Genomic DNA, 24,664 nt, shown 5'->3' with positions numbered 1-24,664 from the left:
CTCCACGAACACCCACTTCTCTCCCTTTTTTTTTTTTAACATAAAAGAGCAGACCACACACCCAGCTTCCTGCCTAGAATTTTGTGACATTGCTTTGTTTCTGTTTTATTTTTATTTTAGATTGATCTTTTATGTCAAGCAAAGGGGTGCTGGGTTTTCATTCCTAATTGACACGAAAAGCTTCCTTTCAAAATAAATTTCAGTTGAACTGAAAGGAAACATATTTAGTAAAAATGTAGCACTGATATAGCAGAAATCACATCATGGGAACAAAGGTAGCTGGGGCCTGGGAAAGGCGGTGCAGGGTGGCTGGGCCAGGCCTGTCCCAGAGCTTTCGATCTGCTCACCCACATTTCCCAGGCTCCCTTGCAGTTAGCAAGGTCACATCACTAGTTCCGGAAGGCCAATAGGCTGTGAAGGGGAGTAGCAGGTGTTCTGGGTGAAGGCAGGAAAAAACCCATGTATGATGTTCCAGTCGCTTTTCCTAAGTCACGTCATCTAAGGTATGTACAAGAGGGTACAGCCCCCATCAGCCTGGGTGGATTAAGCCTATGCCAGCCCACTGTGGACAGGTATACGTTCATGTGCGTTAAGCTACTGAGATTCGGGGTTGTTACTGCAACACAACTGAACCTAACCTGACTAGAGGACTGGTCCTGTCATTCCCTTTGCTCTATGAGAAAGCTGGGGCTCAGAGAGGGGAGGCGACCTGTCTGAGGCCTTTCAGCCAGGGTAGAAACAGGGTTCTTTCTCCACCATGAGGCAAGAAAAGGCCACGCTATCCATGGTGCCCCTGGCCCAGCATTACCTGAAGGACCCTGTCGAAGGGCCGGAGGCCCCCACGTTGGGCTGGCCCATCAGGGCGCACAGTGTGGACATAGACGCCCTTCTCCAGGAGGCCATCGGAGACGCTAAAACCGAAGTCATTCCGCAAAGGGTCCTTGTGCAGTGTCACCTGGGAGCGGAAGGAGGAGGAGGTCCCTGGAGCTTTGACCTTTGTCCCCCGCCCCCCACAGCAGCCCTTGGTGCGGGACACACACTTAGCCTGCCCCCTAGCTGTGCTCCCCACACTTCACTGCGTTTGTCCCACAGCGCCCCCTTGCGTTCTGCATGGCAGCACATCCTCGGGTTCCCAGCACCAGTCACAAAGGGGAAGTTAGGGATAGGGTACCTTCTCAGTTCTTTTTCAATCCTCTCCCTTCCACCCAGAAGAAAGTCTCCGTGGGTAACCAATGGGTTTCACCCTTCTAACACTTGCTTCTCTCCCAATTTACCAAGAGGCTCTGAGCCTTCTGAGGACTACCAGCTGAGAGGTTTCTTCTCTGTTTTTCTATATAGTAACCTACAGATGGCAAGGGAGGCTGGCTTCTCCTTTAAGGAAGTGATATATATAGATACACACATACAACTACATATACATGTATTCTATATAAATGCCTTTAGATCTTACACACACACTAACTTAAGTGGGAAAAAAGTGAGTCTACTTAAAGAAATGTATTAATAGCAGCCTGGTGTGTATCATTGGGGGTGGGGGTGTGTATCACCCAAATGATGAGAATTTTGGAAAACTCAGTCTAATACCAAATCGTGTTTGGTGGTGGAGAATGAAGCCCAGAGAGGGGTGGGGCCCCTCGGGAGCCCCTGGTGAGTCCTCGCGGCCCCGGGACACCCATCCAGGCTTCCCGTGCCCAGCCCTGGTGCCCACCTTGTGCATCTCTAAGGGTGTCGGCACAAGCAGCTCTTGTGTCTCTTCAGGGGACGCTCGTACCTCCTGGCTCCTCCGCCAGGGCCGGTGGCCAGGCCTGCCCTCAAGGGCCACGCTCTGCACCGTGCCCGTCATGATGGATGCCTGAGGACACACAGAGCTTCATTCAGATGCTTGTTGGCTCGCCGTCTGCAGTCAGCATCTATGGACACCTGCTATGTGCCAGCCTTCAAGGTCACAACAGTGAACAGCATAGTCATGGTCTCTGGCCTCCTGTGGCTCTCAGTCTGAGGGTGGGCAGGGGTGAGGTGGGGGAGGTCCTCGATCACACCAGCAATTAGCATACTAATTGTTGGCACTGAATGGCACTTACTCTGTGCCGAGCTCAAGTCTAAGGACTGTCCCCACAGAATTCATTTTGCTCTCTACAATCCTATGAAACAAGCAAACACCATTCTACGATTCCTTTGGTCCATTTTATAGGTGAGGAAACAGAGGCTAAGAGAAATTAAGATCTGAACTCAGAGTCTGCCTTCAAAGTCAAAGGTTTTAACCACTCTGCTACCCTGCTATTGGTAAAAATAAGTAAGATAAAATCACTCACAAAACCTAAAAGAGTTTATACCGCCTCAAGATTCTCACTAAAAGATCTTAAAGGATGAACTGAGACGGAAAACATGGAATGCGAGAAACAATGGTGAGCACAGAAATTACCAGTAACAGTAAATGAGTACTGACTAAAATCCCACAAAACTAATTTTGAGCAATTTTATAAACAAGTGGGGAGAGGAGTTGGGAGGGAAATGGAAGCATTCTGCAGGGCCTGTCTCATTGAGGAGGAGGACAAAGGCACTGATTAGACTTTGTTAAAAAAAAAAAAAAAGAAAAAAACAAAAAGGAAAGTGAAGATGGTAAAAAAATTCAAGGCAAAGTCCACCGGGCCTGGTCTTTTCAAATAGTCAGCAACATGGTCTATCCATGGGATGGAATATTATGTGGCCATAAAAAGCATGAAGTATTGATACGTTCTACAACATTAAGCTAAATGAAAAAAGGCCACATACCGCATGACTACATTTATAAGAACTATCCAGAACAGCGGTTGAGAGATGTGGGACTCCTTTTTGGGATGTTAGAAATGTTCTGGTCATGTATGCACAACATTGTGAATACACTATAAAAGCCCTTGAATTACTAGTGATTATCCTTAATTCATTCTTTTTACTTTTAATATTTAATTTACATTTGAACGGTTTGTAAATTTTTTTTTTAATTTTTAATGTTTATTTATTTTTGAGAGAGAGAGAGAGAGAGTGTGAGCAGGGGAGGGGCAGAGAAAGGAAGACACAGAATCCGAAACAGGCTCCAGGCTCTGAGCTGTGAGCACAGAGCCCGACGCAGGTGCAAACTCACAAACCACCAGATTATGACCTGAGCTGAAGCTGGACGCTTAATCAGCTGAGCCACCCAGGGGCCCCATAACATTATGTAAATCTTATGATATGTGAATTTTATCTTGATAAACAAAAATTTTATGTCAGCATCGTTAAAAAGGCACTGGACTAAAATTAAGAGAGACTGAAAAGGCATAAAAACCAAGTGCCAAGCATGGATTAGGGACTAGTTTAGCCAGACCAGACCTAAAGGGAAATTTGCGGTCAACTGTGAAAACCTATGACCTTGCTATTAGAAGAGATGAAAATATATTAGAAGATTATTTCCATATACGGAAAAACAGAGTAGCTGACTGAAAAAGCATATACAAGAGCATGTATATCATGGTTTTGTTATCCTAAAAATACATACACACTCACTTAAGCAGTAACAGTGGTAATCTATGTGTGATGAGACTGTTTTGTTCTTATGTTTTACTCTGCTCATTTCATTTTTTATTTTACTTTGTTTATCTAATTTTGCACCATCCACATGTATGGCTTCTGTAATAATAAAAAAAATTAAATGTAAAAATTCAATATTAAAAGTAAAACAGGGGGATGCCTGGGTGGCTCAGTCGGTTAAGTGTCCGACTTTGGCTCAGGTCATGATCTCATGGTTCGTGGGTTCAAGCCCCGCATCGGGCTCTGTGCTGACAGCTCAGCGCCTGGAGCCTGCTTCGGATTCTGTGCCTCCTTCTCTCTCTGCCCCTCCCCCACTCACGCTCTGTCTCTCTCTCTCTCAAAAATCAATAAACGTTAAAAAAAATTAAAAATAAATAAAAAGTAAAACAGGGGCACCTAGGTGGCTCAGCAGGTTGAGCATCCGACTCTTGATCTTGTCATGATCCGAGGGTCATGGGATCAAGTCCCTCATCAGGATCTATGCTGAGCATGGAACCTGCTTAAGAGTCTCTCTCTCTCTCTCTCTCTCTCTCTCTCTCTCTCTCTCTCTCCCCCCCTTCCTCTGCCCATCTCCCCTGCTCACACTCACTTTCTCTCTAAAATAAAAAAAACGTAAAATGAATTAAGGATAATCACTAAAAGAATAAAAATTATAAAAAATATCCTTTTTCATGATGGAAAGAGTGCAGGAGTAGGAGATTTATCAATACAAGAAAAGTTAAGATAGTAGATCAGAAGTATTGAGAAAGTAGGATACATAGAAAGTATAAATTCTTTGCTAGAAATAACTTTATATTAGTAATCACAAAAAGAATAAATGAACTAAACTTGCCTTAAAAGAAGACCCTTGGCTTGGGGGGACAATCAGCTATATATAGCATACAACAGATACACTTAAAATGAGAAATGTACAACTTAGTAACACAGTAAGTTTGAAAATAAAGAAATTGGAAAAAAGACAGGAAACATTACTAAAATAAAGCTGGTGGAGCCATATTATTATGGGAAAAATGGAATTTAAAGTGGAAAGCAGATAGGGATAGAGATACTGATTAATAACAAAAAGAAAAATTCACCAAGAAGTTATAGCCATCATGCGCTTAATGACAGACAAATTTTGACATAGACAAAAATTGACAGAATGTCAAGAATTTGCCAAATCTCTACTCACAATGGGATTTTATCATACTACTAACAACAACAACAAAAAACCACATGAAGATAAATAAAGCATATAACATTCATCAGGATGCAGATTTGAACAAGTTTATGAACAATCTTGATCTGCAGAGAACCCTACACCCAAAAAAGGGAATTCGCATTGTTTTGCAGGCATACACGAAACATTTACTAGAACTGATACTAGAAAGAAACCTCTCCACTTCTGTATATGTTAAGGGTCTAACTAAAATTGTACTAGACATTTTTTAAATATTTGGAACTGAATGATCAATTAAAGCACTACAAATCAAAACTTGTGGGATGCAGCCAAAGCAGTACTTATGGGTAAAATCATAGCTTAAGATGCACCACAGTAGAAAACAAGGGAAACTGAAAATTAAGGACCTAAGAAACCAGGAAAAGTATCATTACTTAAACACAAAGAAGTTAAACACAGAAATGAATACGATAGAAAACAATGAAACACAAGACAGAACTAACAAAGCCAAAAACTAGTTCTCTGAGGAGCATAATAAATAGCAAGGCTGATGGAGAAAAGAAAAAGGCCCCAGTCAACAATATTAGGGGCAAAAGCACAGGTAAAGCAGAAGTTTACATTATCACTCTCAGAGTACGAAGGAGCTTCTGAAATGACCCAGCTGGATCTTTCCTAGACCTTCTGCGCAGCCTGATCTGTTGTGGGCAATGTTGACCTCACACAAAGCTGTAGTCACTTCTCAGCTCCCCTGACCCCGATCCCCTGTGCTGTCACTGATGTTGACATCCACGTGCTTCCACAGGGCATGCCCACAACCGTGTCCACATACTGCACATGCACACACAGACACCAAAACTGTCCCTGTGCATATCCAACTGTGCACACTCAGACACACCTGCTCTGAAATGCCCACACGCATGCTGCCAATGCACACATGATACCAGACAGGTCCACATGTGCATACGCCTCGAACCGCCACACCACAGTGTTCTCAGTCATACTTGTGTATGTGTACGCACATGTGTGAAGACACCTTTACATGGCGGGTGCCGGGTGAGAGCATGACACACATGACACGCAGGCAGGATCCCATCAACACGCTTGTCTCCTACGGCATGCCCGTCAGTGTGTCCATGCACAGGTGCCCCCAGGAAGGTCTGCGGGGTGGGTGGCCCTACCTCCAGTTCCCTCAGCAGCTCTGACTGACCACACGACTCCAGGTCTTCGAGGGCTTCCCCGAACATGCGCCAGAAGCCCTCCTCACGGGCAGGGCCAGGGGCTGGGCTGTAACGTAGGAACCAGAGAGCGTCAACTCCTGGTGGACAGATGGGCGGGCAGGCGGGCTGGGGCCTGAGGAGTCTTCGGGGCCCCAGGGCCCGGCGTTGGGCTCAAGGGGCCAGAGGGTGGGCGGGCGGGCGGGCAGGCAGGCGGGCGTCCTCGGTGGCAGTGCTGGGGCCCCGGGGCAGTGGTTGGTGACACGGAATGGGGGGAAGACGCAGTTAGGGGCGACCAGGACTGTCGGTGGCCAGTTAGAACAGGGGCAGATGAGACGGGGTGGAGAGCGGTGACACAGGACGCCTGGGAAGAGAGACAGACGGACGGACAGACAGACAGATAGACAGAGAGGAGATCCATGGTGTAGCCCCAGAGGACGGCCCCTGGCCCCACCCAGACACATGGCATCATAGCACAGTGACAGGGACAGAGCTGGAGCCAGCAAGGACATAGATGGATGGAGATGGCGTGTCTGTGCTGGGGAAGGGTCCAGGCCACCCCACGGCTTCCGTCACAGGGTGTAGGAGCCCATCATCACTTTAAAATTGAGGCACAATAGAATAATACCAAGTCACACGCACGCTTCATAGTTCACAAAGCCACTTGCCGCCTACAAAGTCCTGGCCACTTATAAAGTATGATTTGCAAAGCACTTTCTTATAAAGGCCCTCCAGCTTTTCTCTCCTAGGGAGACTCAGGGAGGCTGATGCATGATAGTTGCCTCCTGCCCTTCCCATTTTAAAGATGAGAAGACTGAGGCTAAAGGACATTCTCTCCATTCAAATCATTTCTACAAATATTCTGAGCCAGGGCTCCATCCACAGGGCTCACGGCTACGGAGGTAAAGAAGGTGTCGGCCCTGTTCTCAAGGAGCTGGCGGATCCTTCACAAAGTGTGCAGGAATGCCTCCTGGGTGCCAGGCACTTAGCAGAAGGGACCACAGCCAGGGAACGCATCAGGTGGACACAAGGCGGCCAGTGCCATGAGGAGGCTCACATGCCTTCTGCCTGAAAAAGTCAGGGAAGCTTCCCGGAGGCAGGACCTGGGTTTTCAAGGCACAGTAGGCCTTGGTCAGGAGAGAGTAGGCAGAAGGAAGTGCCTGATTGAAAGCCCAGATGTGGGAGGGGTAGCTAGGGCTCAGTGAGGAACAGCCACAGGGCCTGTTCTCCGCAGGGCCCTCCTCCAGGGGTGACAACGTGCCCTTCAAAGCCAACACTACAAAACCCATCACGTCCACAGCTCAGGGCTGGCACCTGTGACCTGAAGGCCCTTGTAGGGGGGCCGTCAAGGAATCTGGGCTAAGTCAGGAGGGTCGGGTTCAAGTTCTGAGTCTGTTGCCTTTCTTCTGAGAACGAGAGATTAGCAGACTTCAGAAAGGCAAACACCTTCCACACGTTTGCCATGGCAGCGCCCTCTGCTCAGCACAGCCTCATCCCCATCTCAGCCAGGCCGAGGCAGCTCTGATCGACGTTTCCTCCTCTCTCCTGGGAAGCGACCCTCCTTGGGAGCCAGAACAAGACTCCTCCGCTGCCCCCCTACGGTGGCACAGGGACCCTCACCCATCCTAGCCAGGAGACCGTGACTGCCTCCTCCCTCATGGCGTTGCCACCACAGACCTAGTTGGTGGCTCCCAGTCCTCCTCCTCCTCCTCCTCCTCCTCCTCAGGGAAGCTCTCGTCTGTGGGGGCCGGGGTGTAGCTTGTCCTCCGGGGCTCCGTGGGTGGGGGGCTGCTTCTCAGCCGGCTGGGCCGCCACTCCTGGGGGGTCACATTCCGAGCTGCCGCCTGTGGAGTGTAGGAGCCTGGCAGGTGGAGAGGGGGGTGTCTGAGAGGGTATAGCTCACCCTCCTTTCTGCCCCTTGTCCAGCTGTGCTGGGTGACCGTGGATAGGTCTTTGCCCCGTCTGGACCTGCATGACTACCCAGAGTCCCCTGAGGGCCCGGCCGCCACCCAGAACCCTCTGAATCACCCAGCAGAAGAGTTAATGCCCAGGGCTCCAGGACCCTGTCCCGCCTCCATCAAGCTTCGCCCAGCTGCCCCTGCACGGGAAGGACTTTCACTATTTTGACCATTCCTCTCTGCCTGCCTTTGGGAGCTCTGATGACCCTGCCCTGGGAGTAAGCTAAGAGATACTGATCAAGTACTTGAGATGGGGAAGCGGAGACCCCAGGGAAGGCAGATATACAGACAGTGAGGACAGGGGCTGGGAGCCACCTGAGGGCACTTAGAAGCCTCGCTCCACTAGTTCTCTGAGCTTGGCCTTGGGGAGCCCCTGTGGCTCTGTGTTGCAGAGGCCAGAAGGCCAGCTGCTGCAGTCAAGTGCCCCCAACCTCCAAAGCTACCTATGGGTCTCAACACGCATGGGCAGGGGAGCTCGTGTCCTAAGAGGGTGGCCTGGAGGTGTCCACTTTAAGGCTGGGTCTTGCGGGATGAGGTGGGAAGGGGTTTTTTGCCCAGGACTCCACGGATGCAATAAACATTGATTGGGCACCTGTCGTGTGCAGGGCACTGGGCTGGGAATGACAAAGACAGAAGTATGGCCAGCTTGGTCCCTAACCTCAGGGTGGGGAACTCTGAATAGCCAGCTGAGGTGCTATGGATGCTAATCAAAAGATGTGTGAAGGCCTGGGGTCCATGCTCTGAGCAGTGAGGGGCCCTGGGAATGGCTGATGTGGCCCAGGCGGGTCTGCCTCCAGGAAGCGTCCCTGAAGGAAGGAGCTGGGAGAGGAGGAGGAAGGATTAGGCAGAAGGAGCAGCCCCTACAAAGGCCTGGCAGCTGGGGCGGCCCAGAGAGAGCATGTTGCTTATAGGCGATGAAGTGTTACCTGGGCCCCCAAACCCCCCCTCTGTGGCCGAGCTGTCCCAGGACTCCACGGCGCTGTCCACGCTGGGCACAGCAGGGGAGAACCGAGCTGCCAGCAAGCCCCCTTTGAGTGCCTCTGGAGGGTCCTCATCTGCATCGCTGGCCTCGCTGAGGCTGCCCGACTTGCGGTGTGGGAGGGGGCCTGGGATGGAAAGGGGGTGTCACTGCCACTGGCCTCTGACCTCAGAGACAGAGATGCTCAGTGAGCCTCAGTTTCCCCACTTCAGTCTGGTTTGGGAACTCACAGGCACTGAGCACTCCCCCCGAGCCTACTGCTGGGCCCCCTGATATGAGGGAGGTGGTGCACCAATGGGCAAACCCATTTCACAGACAGGAAAACGGAGGCTGAGTTCTCTGAGCTGGGCCTCGGGAAGCCCCCGTGGCGTTGTGTGTGCACAACATGCCCAAGGTCACAGGGTGAGCAACAGTGGGGCCCGGGTCAGAAGGAAGACCCTGAAGGCTCCTTCCACGGCGGGTGGTGGCCTCGCTTGCCAAGGTACAGGGTACAAATCGGGGGAAACTGAGGAAAGGACAGGTACGGCCCGAAGGCATAACGAGCAGCTGTGAGAGGCAGGAGGCGATGAAGACAGTGGGTGGTTCAGGCCCAGACTCTGCCCCATACAAGCTGTGACCCTTCTGGGTCTCATCTCCTCAGCTGTCCCAGGTGCCTTCCCACCTCTGTGGGGTTTGGTGGGGATTCCACGAGGCTGGGCACAGAGGGGTTCCCACATGGGCTGAGGGCCCCCAGGTGTTGGGGTGAGGCTCACGGTCTAGCTGCTTCTTGATCTTCAGTGTGACAGTCTCACCAGCCACCTGCAGGAGGTGGATGGCCTCACTCAGAGGCCGGCCCTTGAGGCTGACGCTGTTGATGGCCAGGATGCGATCCCCAACGTGGATAGCGCCAGTCCTGGGGAGGGGGCACAGGACAGAGAATGAGACACAGTCGAGGCTTCAGGGTGGGGGTCTGCCCTCAGGGAACTCAGGAACCCCAAGGCACAAGCCCGACGGACCTCAATCAAACCCAGCTGCAACAGAAGGCAAGTGTGATCTCTGGTGGTATGAACGGAGGTACAAAGTCTAGAATTTGGGAGGGGAGGGATTATCCTGCCTGACTGTAAAGGCAGGTTCTGGAAGCAGGGTGAAGCATGAGTTCTGAGCACGGTCTGAATCGCGCAGAGCAGCTGTCAACTACCATATGATCTGGAGCCCGTAAACGAGAGTGATAAACTTACTTTACCTAATTCTAACTGAAAGATGGATGGGTGGAAGGGATTCATGCTTCTCTCCATGGACAGCCTTTCCCTTTCCCTGGGCCTCAGCTTCCTCACCTAGAGAATGAGCACAGGGTGCCCAGGCGACCTCACAAGGGGATGCAAGGGGCTGACAAGGCCAGGCAGCAGCATTGATCCGGTCCAGTGGGTTTCTGCCTGGACACCATTAGAATTACCTGAGGAGCTTTTCTAAACATGCACACGCCTGGCCCCCACGCCTGGCCAATTAAATGGTATCCCTGGGAATCGGGCTGGGGAAGGGGATCCTGAGGAACAGCCAGCACTGAGAGAGAGCAGGGAGAGCAGCTGCAGGTGGGCACCGCCCACCAAGCTCCCCAGGAGTCCAGGGGACTAAGTCAGGGGGGTGGCGGGCTGAGTGAGGGAGGGAGGTCTGTCCAGTTCGGCAGCCGCCTGTGGCTACTGGGCCCCATAGCGTGGCTGCCACAAACTGAGACGCCTTGACTTAGGCAAACGACACACCAGATTCTGAAGACACAATTAAAAAAATAGTGTAAACTATCTCATTTATCATTTGTATATTGATTACGTGTTGAAATAAATACATACGTAAGATTTGTTTTATTTCTCTTTATTTTTCTAATATGGCTACCGGGAAGTTGATAATTAAATGTGTGGCTCGCATTACACTGCAGCTAGACAGCACTAAGCTAGATCAGCCTGGTGAGGGCACGGGGGACTGTCTGTTGTGCTCCCAGCGTCCAGGATGAGCCGCCACATAGTAGGTACCCAGTAAACGTGGGAGTAGATGAACATATTGAGGTGGGAACCATCCACACTGGCCCCTGGAGTGGGCCAGCAGGGGGCGCTCCGGGAGCAAGGACACCAACAGGGAGCCAGGAACCACACTCCTCAGCCCCCTCTGTCCCACTGCGGCACCCTGTCACCACGTGGCCCTTCCTGCTTTGTGTCCTCCCCCAGGGGCCCAGCCTGCCCCCTCCAGACCTGCCCAGTCTCTCCCTTTACAGCCAGTTCCTCTCAGTGGCTGGAGAAAGCTGCATCTCGCCCAGACTGGGACCACCCCCTGTGACCCCCATGGGGCCCTGTTCTACCTCTGGGCCCCAGATTCACCTGCTCCCCCCAGTCTGGCCAGCCTGGGGCACCCTCTTTCTCACACCTTCCCCAGGGGAGAGGACAGCAGGGGGGCCCATAATGCCTGCAGAAAAGCCCCATGCTGTGCCAGGATTGAAGGCACACAGCAGGTGCTCCAAAAAGGCTCACAATGCTGACTTTCCAGAAATCTCCAGGAATCTCCACATTGGGAGAGAGAGGAGAGTTGGCATACATTTATCTGGCACCTACTGAAGCTGGAGAGGTCAGCCAGGGAGGGGCTGGTCTACCTCTGTGGAACTGAGGCTCAGAGAGGGAAGGGACAGTCCTGATGTCACCCAGAATGTCAACGTTGGAACCAAGGTCAGAATCCACTTCAGCTGTTCTCAAAGCACAACCCCTGCCCCATGAGGGTCCCTGGGCCCACCCCATGCATCCCCCCCCCCAGAACCCTGGCTCACCTCTCAGCCAGACCACGCTTGGTGAGGCCTGAGATGACAATGGGGTCAAAAGGCTCCTCTGTGCCCGAAATGGTGATACCCAGAGGACCCCCGTAACGTTTCAGTTCCACTGTGTAGCTAATGGCACCCGTGGTCTCCTGTTCATCTGCAAAGGTGGCACCTATCAGGGCGGGGTGCAGTGGGGCAGGACCCAGGAGATGGACGCCCCCAGCCCCCAACACCTTGGTGTCCTTACTCACTCCCACTCGCACTCACTCATTTGTTAGTTCACCCACTCACTCCTGCCATGACTTTGGATGGCACAACCCGGGGACCCTGATGCCATCTTCTGCCTCCAGAAATGTTTTCTGGCACCCAAACACCATGAACCCAACACTCTAAAATATATATTTCATGCATGACACAAAATAACAATAATGAGAAGAAGAAACCAGATTTCCAGCTTTCTTTAAAAAAGAAAACTTAGAAGAAGTTTTGCCCACAAGACAGCATACTTCCCAGGGTAGGAATTGCCTCTCTGAATAAGGGATTGGCTCTCCAGGGACCACAAGCCTCACCCCTCCCTACTGCCTCCCCAACCTGTATACATTTCTCTTACCTTCTGTCGAGTTCACTCACTACTGTCACCTGTCTGGCCTCAGGGGTGTCACAGCTTTTACTTCTTCACTCACACACTGCCCGTGCAGGGTGCAGTCATTGAGGCATCCCTGCCCCGCCCACTCATCTGCTCGCTGCTGCCCCCTGGGGGTCCCCTCTGCTAGGCTTTGTGCTGGGTGCAGAGGATCCAGGCAGCCCCAGGGATGGTGAGACATCTGTGCTGGGGCTCCTCCCTGCATCTGTTCATTCAAGGAGCCTGCACCAGCAGCCTGCCTCCCTCCCTCCTTGGCCAGAGGGAACCCCAAATTGCAAGCTGGGAACGCATCATCCGGGGGTGGACCGAGAGGCGGCAGGGCCGGGCAGGGGCCATACCGGAGTTGTCCTCGTCCTTCCGGATCTTCAGCTTCACCAGGTCCTCGCACTGCCGCAGGATTTGCACAGCGTCCTCCATGGGGCAGTTGTCCAGGCGGATATTGTCGATGGCCAGAAGCTTGTCGCCTGGCTCAAGGGTGCCGGTCCTGCATGAGCAGGGGTGGGGGACAGAAAGAGGCTGGCACACGCTACTCCCCCTGGATTACTCCCCCTGCCCTGTGCCCAGGGCCAGCCCTACCTGTGTGCCACGCTGCCCTTCTTGATGTCAGAGATGATGAGGGGCTCTCCTCGCTTCCTGCTGGTCGCTGGGGGGGGGGGGAGGGGGGAGAAGCATGAATCTGACCTTTGACCACCTCAGCCTCAGGGAGTTTGGAGGGGTCAGGAGTTAGAGCATGTCCTGCTCTCACTGCTTCCTGTCTGGGTGACCGTGAGCAAATCAGCCCCCTTTCTGCCTCAGTTTCCCCTCTGTAAAATGGGGGGGATGCCACAGAACTCATGGAAATGTCATGAGATCAAACTAGACAAAGCAAAACCTAACATGGATCCCGGCACATAACAGGTGCTCAGTCCACATCAGCGCTTTTCCCTTCTGCTCAGCCCATCCCCCAGCAAACTGCGAACTCCTTCAGGGGCTGTGTCAGGGACTCCCACCTGGCACAGGGACACGACCCAGGAACTGGGTGACCCTTCCACAATTGAGTTTTCCCTTCTCCCATCTGCAGGGAGTGCTAGCTGAATGGCCCACAGGGGGCTCCCTCTCCGGAAACTGCCTCTGACCAAGAGAACAGCCTCACCCAAGGTTATGCAGCTCCTGGGTACAGCCTGGTCCAACAGAGGTGCAAAGGCCTGGCTCCCAGCCTCATTCAGGACAACTTCCAAAGCCTTCCTGGCCCTCGGGCTCTCCGTGGGATTGGCTGGGCCACCTGCTGTGGTCGCATCACAACCCAGCTCCTCCATCTGCCCAGCCCCACATCCTTCACCTCGCACAGGTGGTGATTCCAAGAGCCCTTCTCAGCAAACCCCCGTAACATAACTCTGTCTAAGAAGCTCTTTCTGGGGAAACGTGACCTAAGACAATGGGTGTTGTATGAATAGCTAAGTTTTCTTGCAGAAAGAATCCATCTGGGCGGATGGGTTTTCCCATTAGTGACCAGATGGTAGGAGCCTCTTCTAGCCCATGTGGCATCTTTGCAGATGAGACAAGGGCACCTCTTCCGACTGATGCAATAAAATTATAAGTCTACCTCAAATGGGCATCTTTGTGTCATGTGCAACTTGTGCAACTGTATCTGGCAGCCCTACCCAGAGGTTCCTGGGCTGGAAGCAGCTTCTCCCCTCCCAGAGTGCTTAAACTTCCACCTCCATTGACTGTGGAGTCTGGGGAAGGAAGGAGCTGCAGTCACCCTCTGTCAAGCCCAGGGTGGGGACTGAGGATCATTTCACACAAGGAATGCAATCCTGGTCTTCTGTTCTCTGGGGCTCCCTGAATCTCCCTGGGGAATGAGGTCCAAGCATCTGTTGCCTGACCTGGGGTCAGCCTACCAGTGTGTGTGCTGCCCTGGCCAGAGTGGACACTCGCCAGGAGGTCACCTCAGCAGGGCGGTGGGGGTGGCAATGCTACAGCCAGCCGGGGGGTGTCTCCACCCCTTATCCCAACGTCTTTCCCTTCAGGATCCCCAGGACACAGTTCAATCTCTACTATGTATGTGCAAGGGAGAGGGAGAGTGAACAAAACAAAGATCCCCACCCTCCTGGGGCTACCAGTCTGGTGGGGGACACAGATAATCAACAACATTTTAAAGTACAGCTGGCCTTTGAACTATGTGGGGGTTAGGGGTGCTGTCTCCCCGTGCAGTTGAATATTAACTTTTGACTCCCCCAAAACTTAACTACTAATAGCCTACGGTCGAATGGACACCTTACAAATAACACAATTGATGAACATGCACTTTGTATGTTATATGTATCACATACTGTGTTCTTAAAATAAAGTATGCTAGAAAAAGGAAAATGTTAAGAAAATCATAAGGAAAAGGGGCGCTTGGGTAGCTCAGTCGGTTAAGCGGCCGACTTCGGCTCAGGTCATGATCTCGCGGTCCGTGAGTTTGAGCCCTGCGTCGGGCTCTGTGCTGACAGCTCAGAGCCTGGAGCCTGTTTCGGATTCTGTGTCTCCCTCTCTCTCTGACCCTCCCCCATTCATGCTCTGGCTCTCTCTGTCTCAAAAATAAATAAACGTTAAAAAAAATTAAAAAAAGAAAATTGTAAGGAAGAGAAAATACATTTACAGGATGTACTGTATTTATCGGAAAAAATCCACGTTTAAGTGGACCTGCACAGTTCAAACCCATGTTGTTCAAGGGCCAACTGTACATAGTTTGTCAACTGATAAAGCATGCTGTGGAGAAAAAGAAAGTATGGAAGGGGACATGTGGAGGGTAGGGCAAGTGTAAATCGGGGTGGTAGGAAAGGACTTCTAAAGGTGCCATTTGAGCAAATGGTGGGGAAGAGGGCAGAGGGAATGGCCAGTGCAAAGGCCCTGAGGCTGGAAGGAGCAGTATGTTCAAGGATCAACCAGGAGGCAGCAGTGGCTGGTGGGGCATGATGGAGGGATGGCAGGAGATGAAGTCAGAGATCACTAGGACCAGATCACAAAGGCCTCATCAGCCGTGAGGACTTCAGCTTTTACTCAGAGTAGGATGAAGCCATGGGAGGGTTCTGAAGGTCCCTATGCTTGTGCATTCTACTCTTCTGTTTTCATCCTCCCACTACTGGGAATGTGAAGGTAAAAAACAACAACAACAAAAAACAAATAAAAAACCAATCTGGCCCACGTGTTTGGTGCCTTACAAGCCACTTAATCCCACTGGGAGAGCCACATGGCCAGGAAACTCCCATTGTGCAGAATGGGAAACTGACGCTCCCAGTGGCTAGGGTGTCGCCTAAGGACACAGAGCTGAGCGTTGCAGGCAGAGGGAACCCAAGCCAGCCCTCCCACCTGGAGCACCCCCTCTTCTAGGCTGGAGGTGTGTGCTTTCCCCCAGCAGGAGGCTCACTCGGCGGGGGACTGGATGGCGGGGAGGGACTCACAGCCAATGGTGATGCCCAGCTCCACTCCACGCCTCTTGGGCAGCTTCACGTGGAAGGTACCGCTGCTCGGGATGACGGACTCTGCAGGCAAACACACGTGGACTCATGTGAGGCCTGAGGGAGAAGACTCAGGGAGTCCCAGTAGGCCAGCTGGGAAAGACTGCAAAAAGTCACCATCCCAACCCCATCCTGCATCTTCCACCTGACAGATGAGAGAACTGAGGCATGGTGAGCTGGCATTTGCCCAAGACAACCCATCTGGTCAGAGCAGATTTGGGGCTGGCACCCAGACCCCATGACGGCCAGCCAACCCAGTTCAGACCCAGTAACAATCTACCAAGCACCTACTACGTGCCGGGCCTTAGCTTGGTGTTTCCACACAATTTATCTCATCTAACCCAACAATATCCATTGTAGTAGGACTCTATTCACCAGTTCAAGTTGGGGAAGCTGAGGATGGGTGGTGGGAGGGAGTGTCCAAAGTCACAGAATGTCGAAATCACAAGACCAGAACGTCTAACTGAGTTTTTGTGTGGGGTTCTTTGCCTAAGCCCTGCAGAGGGGCAGGGAATGTTTTCAGCCCCCCTCTGCCCTCCCTCGGTCCTGTTTCGGCACAAAACTCCCTCATCAACGCTCCCACTGGTGTGCAGAATTCCTGCCTCCCCAGCCAGTGCCTTCCTGGTGCTGGTGCTCAGGCACACGCTGCAAACACTCAGGCAGAAGGGTTGCTGCAAGGGGGGTGGGGTGGGGGTGGAGGAGCACGTGCACCGGGCGAGAGCACAGGACAGGAGGGAGCACAGGGTCCCCAAGGGCGAGGGGGGAGGTAGGGACACTCACTCACCTGCCACATCAAACTCGACCTCCAGTGCAACCCTGTGGGCCAGCGCCGCGTCCCGCAGTAGCTGGTTAGCTTCCTCCATCGTCCCGTCCTCGGTGGCAATACCATTGATGGACAGGACCCGGTCTCCCACCTGCAGCAGCCCACACCTGAATCCCGGGCAGCCCCGCAGAGAGAAGAAGTTCCGTTACCAGCACGGCTATCCCTGGGGGACAGGAATGCCATGCAGGGGCAGGCTCGAGGTATGACTCCCAGCTCAGCCCTATACCAGCTGTACATCCTCAGGCCATTCAGCATGTGACTCTGGCTAAGGGAGTGAACTTGCTGGGCCTCGGCTTCTCTGTCTGCCCAAGGGGGGTGATGCGTGCCTTAGGAGATATGTATATAGAGGACTCTGGCTTCAGGCAGACAGGGGTTCCAGTCCTGGGGCACTCACAAGCTGCGTGACCCTGGGCAATGCATCAGCTTCTCTGCACCTCAGTTTCCTCATCTGTAAAGTGGGGCTGATGACGGAGTTGATGGGATGGCGGAGCAAGATACACTTGTGAAGCCAGGCTTGGCATGTGACTCAGTTTCCCTGGCTGTCTGTGAGCCCTGAGTTGGAGAGTGGCAGGCCCAGTCGGGCAGGGGAAGTTGGCTCACCTCTCTGCTGGGCTGTCGGGCTCGATGAAGCGCACGAGCGGAGGGGAAGAAAGGGTCTCGGTGGCAAAGATGCCACCCTGGAGCTGGAGGCCGAAGCCGCTGAGGGGGTCTCCGCAGAGTATGACCTCCGTGGTCTCCGTGTGCACGATCTGTCCCCCTGGCCCCACCGTGCTGGAGGCCAGTGACACTGCAGGACAGGTGGGCATGGCTGTCAGGTGGGCAGTCCCAGAGAGCCCTTCGGGCCAGAACCAACCCATTCCTAGGCTCAAGAACCTGGAGTCAGACGGGCAAGTGAGTGGCCCAGGGAGTCACAGCCTGTTCTGGGCAGTGCTCTCCTCATCTGCACAGCGGGGGATTCCCACCCAGCAGGGCCGTGACAAGGATTAAGGGAGACAGCTCCTGGGATTGCCATGTTGTAAAACAGAGGATTGTGATGTGTGATGTGATGTTGTAAAGTCCTCTGTAAAACAGAGGATTGTGATGTTACGTTGGGTTAGTGTTGTTCTAATGCTAGTATAATACCATAATACGTAGTATGCTATTTTTGGTAACAGCTTTATTGAGATACAATTCACCTAACATAGCATTCACCAATTTAAAGTGTACAACTTAGTGTGTTACAGTATATTAACAACGTAGTACAACCATCAGCACAATCAAATGTAGAATCCTTTCATCATCTCAGAAAGAAACCCCATTCCTTTTAGCTAGTGCTCCAGATCCTTCCATCTCTCTCGGCCCTAAGCAACCTCTAATCTATTTTCTTCTCTATGGGTTTGCCTATTCTAGACATTCCCTGTAAATGCAATCCTATAATATGTGGTCTTTTGTGTCTGGCTTCTGTCACTAAGCGTAGTATTTTCAAGGTTCTCCTTTATAAGGCTAAATAACATCCCACAGTATGACATTTTCTTTAACCATTCATCTCTCTCTCTCTCTCTCTCTCTCTTTTTGAGAGAGAGAGCGTTCATGAGAGCAGGACAGGGGCACAGGGAGAGGGAGAGAGAATCCTAAGCAGGCTCCATGCTCAGTGAGAAGTCCGATGCGGGGCTCGATCCCACAACCCTGGGATCATGACCTGAGCCGAAACCAAAAGTTGGACTCTCAACCAACTGACCCACCCAGGCGCCCTTATCCATTCATCTCTTGATGGACATCTGGGTTGTTTCCACCTTTTGGCTAAAATGAATAATGTTGCTACGAGTATTCATGTATAAGTTTTTGGGTAGACAGGACATATATTTTCATTTCTCTTGGGCATATATCAATGTGGAATTGCTGGGTCATATGAAAATTTTATATCTGTTTGATACATTATGTTACTTAATATGTATTGTTTTATATTCCAGATATAAAAATATCTGTATTATTAATAGGTATTATGTATTAAATATAATTTATTATATTTAATTCTATTATGAATTCTATTATACTATTATACCTTTATTACTGTTTTGTTATACTTTATATTACATGTTACAATCTGTGTAATATATTGTATTGTTGCATATGTTGTATTGCTATAATTTTCATAGTTCCATCCCTAATAACAAGAATGGTGCTTGGTATATAGGAGGTGTTCAAAACGTTTAACTAATTGGGGCGCCTGGGTGGCGCAGTCGGTTAAGCGTCTGACTTCAGCCAGGTCACGATCTCGCGGTCTGTGAGTTCAAGCCCCGCGTCGGGCTCTGGGCTGATGGCTCAGAGCCTGGAGCCTGTTTCCGATTCTGTGTCTCCCTCTCTCTCTGCCCCTCCCCCGTTCATGCTCTGTCTCTCTCTGTCCCAAAAATAAATAAACGTTGAAAAAAAAATTAAAAAAAAAACAAACGTTTAACTAATTAACTAATGGTTATCATCAATAATAATAATAATACTTTACTAGTCATCCATCTTAGGAAAGGGACAGGTAAAGGTGTCCCAAGAGCCCTTAGCCTCCACATGCCCCTGCCTATGAACAGCATTTCTGAATCTTTTTACCTACACACCTCCAGCTTTGGTGGTTGACAAAGGAGGTTGGTAAAGACGTATTTTAATCTCTCATCTGACTCTGAAATGTTTCCATTTTCACCTTGGCTTCCAGGAAGCTCATAACCGTATTTAGCTCCTTTCCAGGAGATTTGTATTCCTCTTCTCCCTCACCTGGTTCAATTACAAACGGCCCAGTTAACCTTTCATCCTTCCTGGAGGCCTCTACAACTCACAGAGCAGAAGGCTGGATAAACTCTCTACGTCAACAAAGGAAGGACTTTTCCCAGGAAAGACTTCAAAATTCTTGGCATTCTCGTGACTTTTGCTATTTCCACACGTCTCCTGCATTATCATTCACTACTATTTGTCTTTACATTCACTCACTTTTTAAAATACTTATACCTTCATTTCAAAAGGGAACTACATATACTGTGATTGCAAATAGAAATGCCTATAAACAAAAGGTAAGTAGAAATCTATACATGTGTGTATATATGTGTGTATGTCTACACGCATATGTGTATATATACATACAGACTGAACGTGAAAATTACCACATGCTGGATGGCTAGCCTCAGGCCTACATGTCTTTGTCTTAGGGGAAATTAAAAAATGTCAGAGAAGCGGTAAAGACGTAGCTGCACCACGCTCACACTTTCTCCTTGAATGGATCAGAACGAATCCAGAATGAAAGAAAATGAAATGGAGTTCCTGCAAGACCTTTGTGCAAATCTGAAAGAGGAAAGCTTTTCAGATTCAGGTATCCTCTCCTCAAGGCACTTTAAGGTGAGGTGCCTCTTTGATGGTGAGGTCTATCACCTGCTGGGAATTTTCCATAATAAATGTACAAAGCAACTGGAACTCATCAGGTGCATCCTTGTACACTGCACAACCTACCCAACCATCCAAGGCAGTCTGGCATACCACTCATGCTATTTAATGACCCCACAAACATAGAACTGGGGCCTGCCCCAAATGCCCCCATTCTTCGGCAAATCTCTCAGGATCAGGCATACATGTAGCTCAAAGCGGAGGGAAGAGCCCATGGTTTACTTACATGAGCTCTTGTGCTCCCTTCTTCGCTGCCTCCTCCGCCCCATTGTGGTCCGGGGGCTCATAGGGTGGGATCCACGGGGAAGGGTGCTGGGGTTGGTGCAGGGAAAGGCATGATTCATGGTCGGCGAGGAAAAGGGAGTCGAGGACAAGGCTGGGGAGATGAGAGCACAGCCCCGTGAATCCCAGAAGGGCCTGCCACCTTGCCACACAGTGGGTGCTAGGCAGCCACCCCAGCACAAGGCGACACGGGGACGCACTCCCCCTTTCACCTCAACCACTGGCTGTGTGACCTCAGGTAAGTCTCTCCCACTCTGGGCCTCAAAGACTGCAGGGTTTTCACAGACCTGGTGAAACCCAGCTGCCAGGCTCATGTCGCCACTAATGTGCTGGGTAATACCGGGCAGACCCCCTAACTTCTCTGCGTCTTGGTTTCCTCCCCTATGAAACATGCACAAGCCATGGTGAGATGGGCACATTACATCGGCTCTGGTCCTGGCCGGCAGGTGTGGCCCAGGTGGGCGTCCTGCAGTGGCCGGGCCGCGGGCTGTGGCAGGAGAGCACGCAGGGGTCCCAGCGATGTGGCTGTTCGCTCCTCTGCACCTTCACTGTGACCCAAGGAAGAGGAGACAGAGGTGCAGGTGTTAGGGACTGAGCGAGTCTGGACTCACCACGCCCCCCTGGAGGGCAGGCTCCCATCTGCAAGATGAAGCGAGAAGAGCAGGGCCAGACAGCCTGAGTTTCCCCAGAGCCAAGCCAGGCATTCATTCGGATGCCGCTCATGTGTCCCGAAACCCCCACTACGTGCCAGGCACTGTGCTCAGCTCTCAGCCAGGCGGCAGCAAAGATGGGAGGGAAAGCAGGCCCAGCCTGAGAACTGGCCCATCAGCTTTGGGCAGCGCGGCTGACAGACCCCACTGGGCCCCTGCGCCTTTAGGATCTACTGCGGTGCTGTGGCCTGGGCAGCCCTGGCCAGGGGCTGAGCACATGGGGGCACTAGGGCCTGGCTGTTTCTGCCCCATGCTGGGCTCTCGAGGCAACCTATGCTCCAGGGCCGAGGAGTTGGCCGAGGTCTGCTCACCCCTGCACTGCAGTCTGAAGCTGCTCTGGCTTCCCGCCCCCTGCCCTCCAAACTTGCTCAGGCTTTACCCCCAGATGAATTCTTTGCACTCTCCTCCATCTGCTTCCCACGGGACTCCAGCGATCCTGCCTCCGCCACCTGCCCCACCAGATCTTCTAAACCGGCTGCCATGCAACGCCTCCTCCCAGACTGCCCCAGGTCCCGCCTTGGCTCTTCCTTCTGCTGTGGGGCTTTCGGGGGGGCCAGCCTGGTGCAACGTGTCCATGGACAGATGAGTGAGAACCCAGCTATCTCAGCCCAGTGACTCCACCCCCTGTGCAGCACCTCCATCCCACACAGGGAGGGCACGGCACACAAGCCAACTCAGGAGCCAGCTGCCAGGTCCTTGAGACAGGCCACTTGGCCCCTCTGTGCCTCACTGTCATTATCTGTATAATGGGGCTAAGATAGTGGCTGCCTCCCAGGATAACGGGGAGGATGTGAACGAGCTACCACATAGGACGTGCTTAGAGCAGTGCCTGGCACCTAGCGGAGGCCCACAAGGGCCAGGAGGGCTGTCGGCAGCCGTGTGCCCTCATGAGGCACCTCAGGGGTGCCTCTCTGAGCCTCAGCTGCCTCAACCTCCTCTGGAAAGTGGAATAACAGCAATACTGACCTCACAGACTCATCCTGAGGATGAAAGGAGGCGACCCATGGGAAGCCCCAGCCCACAGCAGGTGCTCCATATGTGACTCCAGCTCAAGCCCCAAAGCCTTCCGTGTCAGGCCCTGGCTGTGGCTTGATGGGGCCTTTTCAGACCCTGGCAGAGACCACACAGATGGACCCTCCCCAACACCTGTCTCCCCGCATTTTATTTGAGGGGTTTCTTTCTCTCCCAGATGATCAATCGGGCGTACCAGGCTGGGATTCACACCCCTGGGCTGTGCTCTATCCTCTACCTCGGTTAACTTCTCCCAAGCCTGTGCATGTGGGGTCCTCACTCCCATTTACGGACGAGGCGACGGAGGCTGAGAGATGCAGAGGCTGTTCAGCTGGGGCAGCGCTGGCATTTGAACCCAAAGCCCAAGGTCTGGAATGCTAGAGGCACTTCCCTGCCCCAAGTTCAGCTCTGCCCTCTGGTCTCTTAGACCACCTGCTTCCTCTGCTCTTGGACTGCCTCGCACCCAGCTCTCTGCTCTGGTCTGGGAGCCCCCAACTCCTCAAAAGGCGGGGCTCTCGGTCCTCCTGACTGACTGGCTGCCCCCTCTGGTCCGGCTGAGGACGGTAAGCTGAGCCCCAGATCTAAGCTCTGAGTAGCACAGAGCACAGAAGGACTGTCCCCAACCTTGGTCTAGCCGTTGTATTTCTATTAATACAAAGAGTGACGGAAACAGCCTTGGGACACCCACCCCAGCAGACTGTCAACACTCAAACATTCAAGTTGTTTCTCTGCCCCACCGGCCCAGCCTCGGCTGCTGCACTTGACAGTCTGAGCTTCCCCATGGGAGCGGACATTTGTTCCAGTAAATTTTAGCCTGCCCAGGGCTACAGTCCTAGGCCTCTGGGACCCTGTGCAATCCTCCCCATCTGCCCTCAGGTTTGGGGGCTGAGACCCTCCAAGGGGACCCACCTGCCTCTGACGGTTTCAGGGGCCGCCGACTTTGGGGTGCTGGCAGGATCTCTAGCCGCACTTTCTCTGACACGTTGGCCAGGAGCTTGGTGGCCTCCAGAAGCGAGCAGTGTGCTGTGCTGGTGCCGTCAATGGACAGGATGTGGTCTCCAGCATGTAGGGCCCCACTCCTGGCCGGGCGGGAGAATGAAAGGGGAGGCTGGTCTGGCCAGAGAGAGCTCAAGGTGGCCTCTCCCCCGTCCATCCCTGGCCACTACGGGGGCAGCACCCAGTGTGTCTCACCTGTCCACCACACTGGCCGGCTTGATGCGGTCGATAGTGATGACCGACTTGTTCCGGTGGGAGCCGGTGGTGAGCGAGATCCCCAGGGCGGACCCAGGCGTCTTGGTTATCTCCACTATCAAGGGCCCCGAAGCATTGGCCACTGTGTCTGGCACATGGAAGGAGACAAGAGTTCGAAATGCAAATATTGAATGCTTGCCTCCCCAGCCTCAGTCGGCTATCTCAATTTAACCCCCACTGCTGGGGAGGGATTACCGTACCCATTTTACAGACGGGTAAACTGAGACGTATGGAGGTAAAGGCCTTGTCCAAGTTCACACAAACAGCAGCAGAGGAGGGTCAGGAACTCAGCTCTGAGGGGCTCTGACCCTACGGCTCTGCTAGACAACACTAAGGTGCTCCCACTTATGGAGAGCCTGCCATTTGTCTACAACCTTTTCCCATCTCAGAAAATGGCACCCCCATTAACCCACCCAGTGGTTTATTTATTTATTTTTTTTAATTTTTTTTTTCAACTTTTATTTATTTTTGGGACAGACAGAGACAGAGCACGAATGGGGGAGGGGCAGAGAGAGAGGGAGACACAGAACCGGAAACAGGCTCCAGGCTCTGAGCCATCAGCCCAGAGCCCGACGCGGGGCTCGAACTCACGGACCGCGAGATCGTGACCTGGCTGAAGTCGGACGCTTAACCGACTGCGCCACCCAGGCGCCCCACACCCAGTGGTTTAAATACGAAACCTAGCTCCTTGTGCTCTCGACGCCCCTGCCCAACCCCCACCACTGTGTCCAAACGTCAGCAAATCAGACCAAATCGACTTTCATCATATTTCCTGAATGCAACCTATCTATGCTTCCCAGGCAACCAGCCTGGTCCAGCCACCATCACCTTTCTGTCTCTTAGCCTTTCCCATCTCTCCCTGATGTTTTGTTTTGTTTTTTTTTTTTTTAGAATGCCACTTATTGCTATCTGATGCCTTCCATATTTGATTTATTCTGTTTACTGTCCACCTCTCCCCACTAGAAGGTGAGCTCCCTGAGAACAGAGGCCTTGTCTGTATTGCTTTCACCTGGATCTCTAGTGCCTCAAACAATGCCTGACACATAGTGTTTATTGCCCAGAGAGGCTCAGAGAGGCTAGGTGCTGGTCCAAGGTCACAGAGCCTTTGCAGTGGTGAGGATTTGGGTCTGCTACCCCCTGCCCCAAGCCCTGGGCCTCTTTCTGCCCCAACCCTAGTCCTCAGACCCCCAACTCACCTGGGATGGCCACATCATACTCCACCTGGAAGAGCGCCTCATGGCTGCACTGTTGCAGCGTGGCCATGGCAGTGGCGTGGCTGGCCCCGTGCAGCGGGATCCCATCAACGCTGAGCAGCCTGTCGCCCACCTTCAAGGAACCTTCCCTGCAGGGAAGGGCCTGGTCAGCCAGCCCGGCCTCAGTGAGCACTGTGCACAGCCCTCCCGAGAGGGTGCTGGGAAAGGTTGGGGCACGGGG

At 52.3% G+C, this 24,664-nt stretch overlaps 1 protein-coding gene across 1 annotated transcript in view; it reads right to left on the bottom strand.

Annotated features, from left to right (window-relative positions):
- GRIP2 (glutamate receptor interacting protein 2) overlaps positions 1-24,664 on the bottom strand; it is a 56,950-nt gene that overhangs the window by 457 nt on the left and 31,829 nt on the right. Inside the window, exons 7-23 of the mRNA XM_047095201.1 lie at positions 24,427-24,572; positions 23,171-23,318; positions 22,889-23,058; positions 20,681-20,806; positions 20,203-20,352; positions 17,178-17,364; positions 16,539-16,684; positions 15,698-15,778; positions 12,849-12,915; positions 12,611-12,756; positions 11,642-11,786; positions 9,609-9,748; positions 8,804-8,983; positions 7,597-7,780; positions 5,884-5,989; positions 1,709-1,852; positions 809-955 (exon numbers count right to left, since the gene is read on the bottom strand). Of these exons, the coding sequence (XP_046951157.1) occupies positions 809-955; positions 1,709-1,852; positions 5,884-5,989; positions 7,597-7,780; positions 8,804-8,983; positions 9,609-9,748; positions 11,642-11,786; positions 12,611-12,756; positions 12,849-12,915; positions 15,698-15,778; positions 16,539-16,684; positions 17,178-17,364; positions 20,203-20,352; positions 20,681-20,806; positions 22,889-23,058; positions 23,171-23,318; positions 24,427-24,572 (2,413 nt within the window). The remainder of the gene's footprint in view (positions 1-808; positions 956-1,708; positions 1,853-5,883; positions 5,990-7,596; positions 7,781-8,803; positions 8,984-9,608; positions 9,749-11,641; positions 11,787-12,610; positions 12,757-12,848; positions 12,916-15,697; positions 15,779-16,538; positions 16,685-17,177; positions 17,365-20,202; positions 20,353-20,680; positions 20,807-22,888; positions 23,059-23,170; positions 23,319-24,426; positions 24,573-24,664) is intronic.

This window comes from Lynx rufus, unplaced genomic scaffold (assembly GCF_022079265.1).
Source record: "Lynx rufus isolate CCGP_SWC_20201006 ecotype Redwood Valley unplaced genomic scaffold, mLynRuf1.p SCAF_4, whole genome shotgun sequence".
Lineage (NCBI taxonomy): Eukaryota > Metazoa > Chordata > Mammalia > Carnivora > Felidae > Lynx > Lynx rufus.
This window is presented reverse-complemented; position numbering and strand designations above follow the sequence as displayed.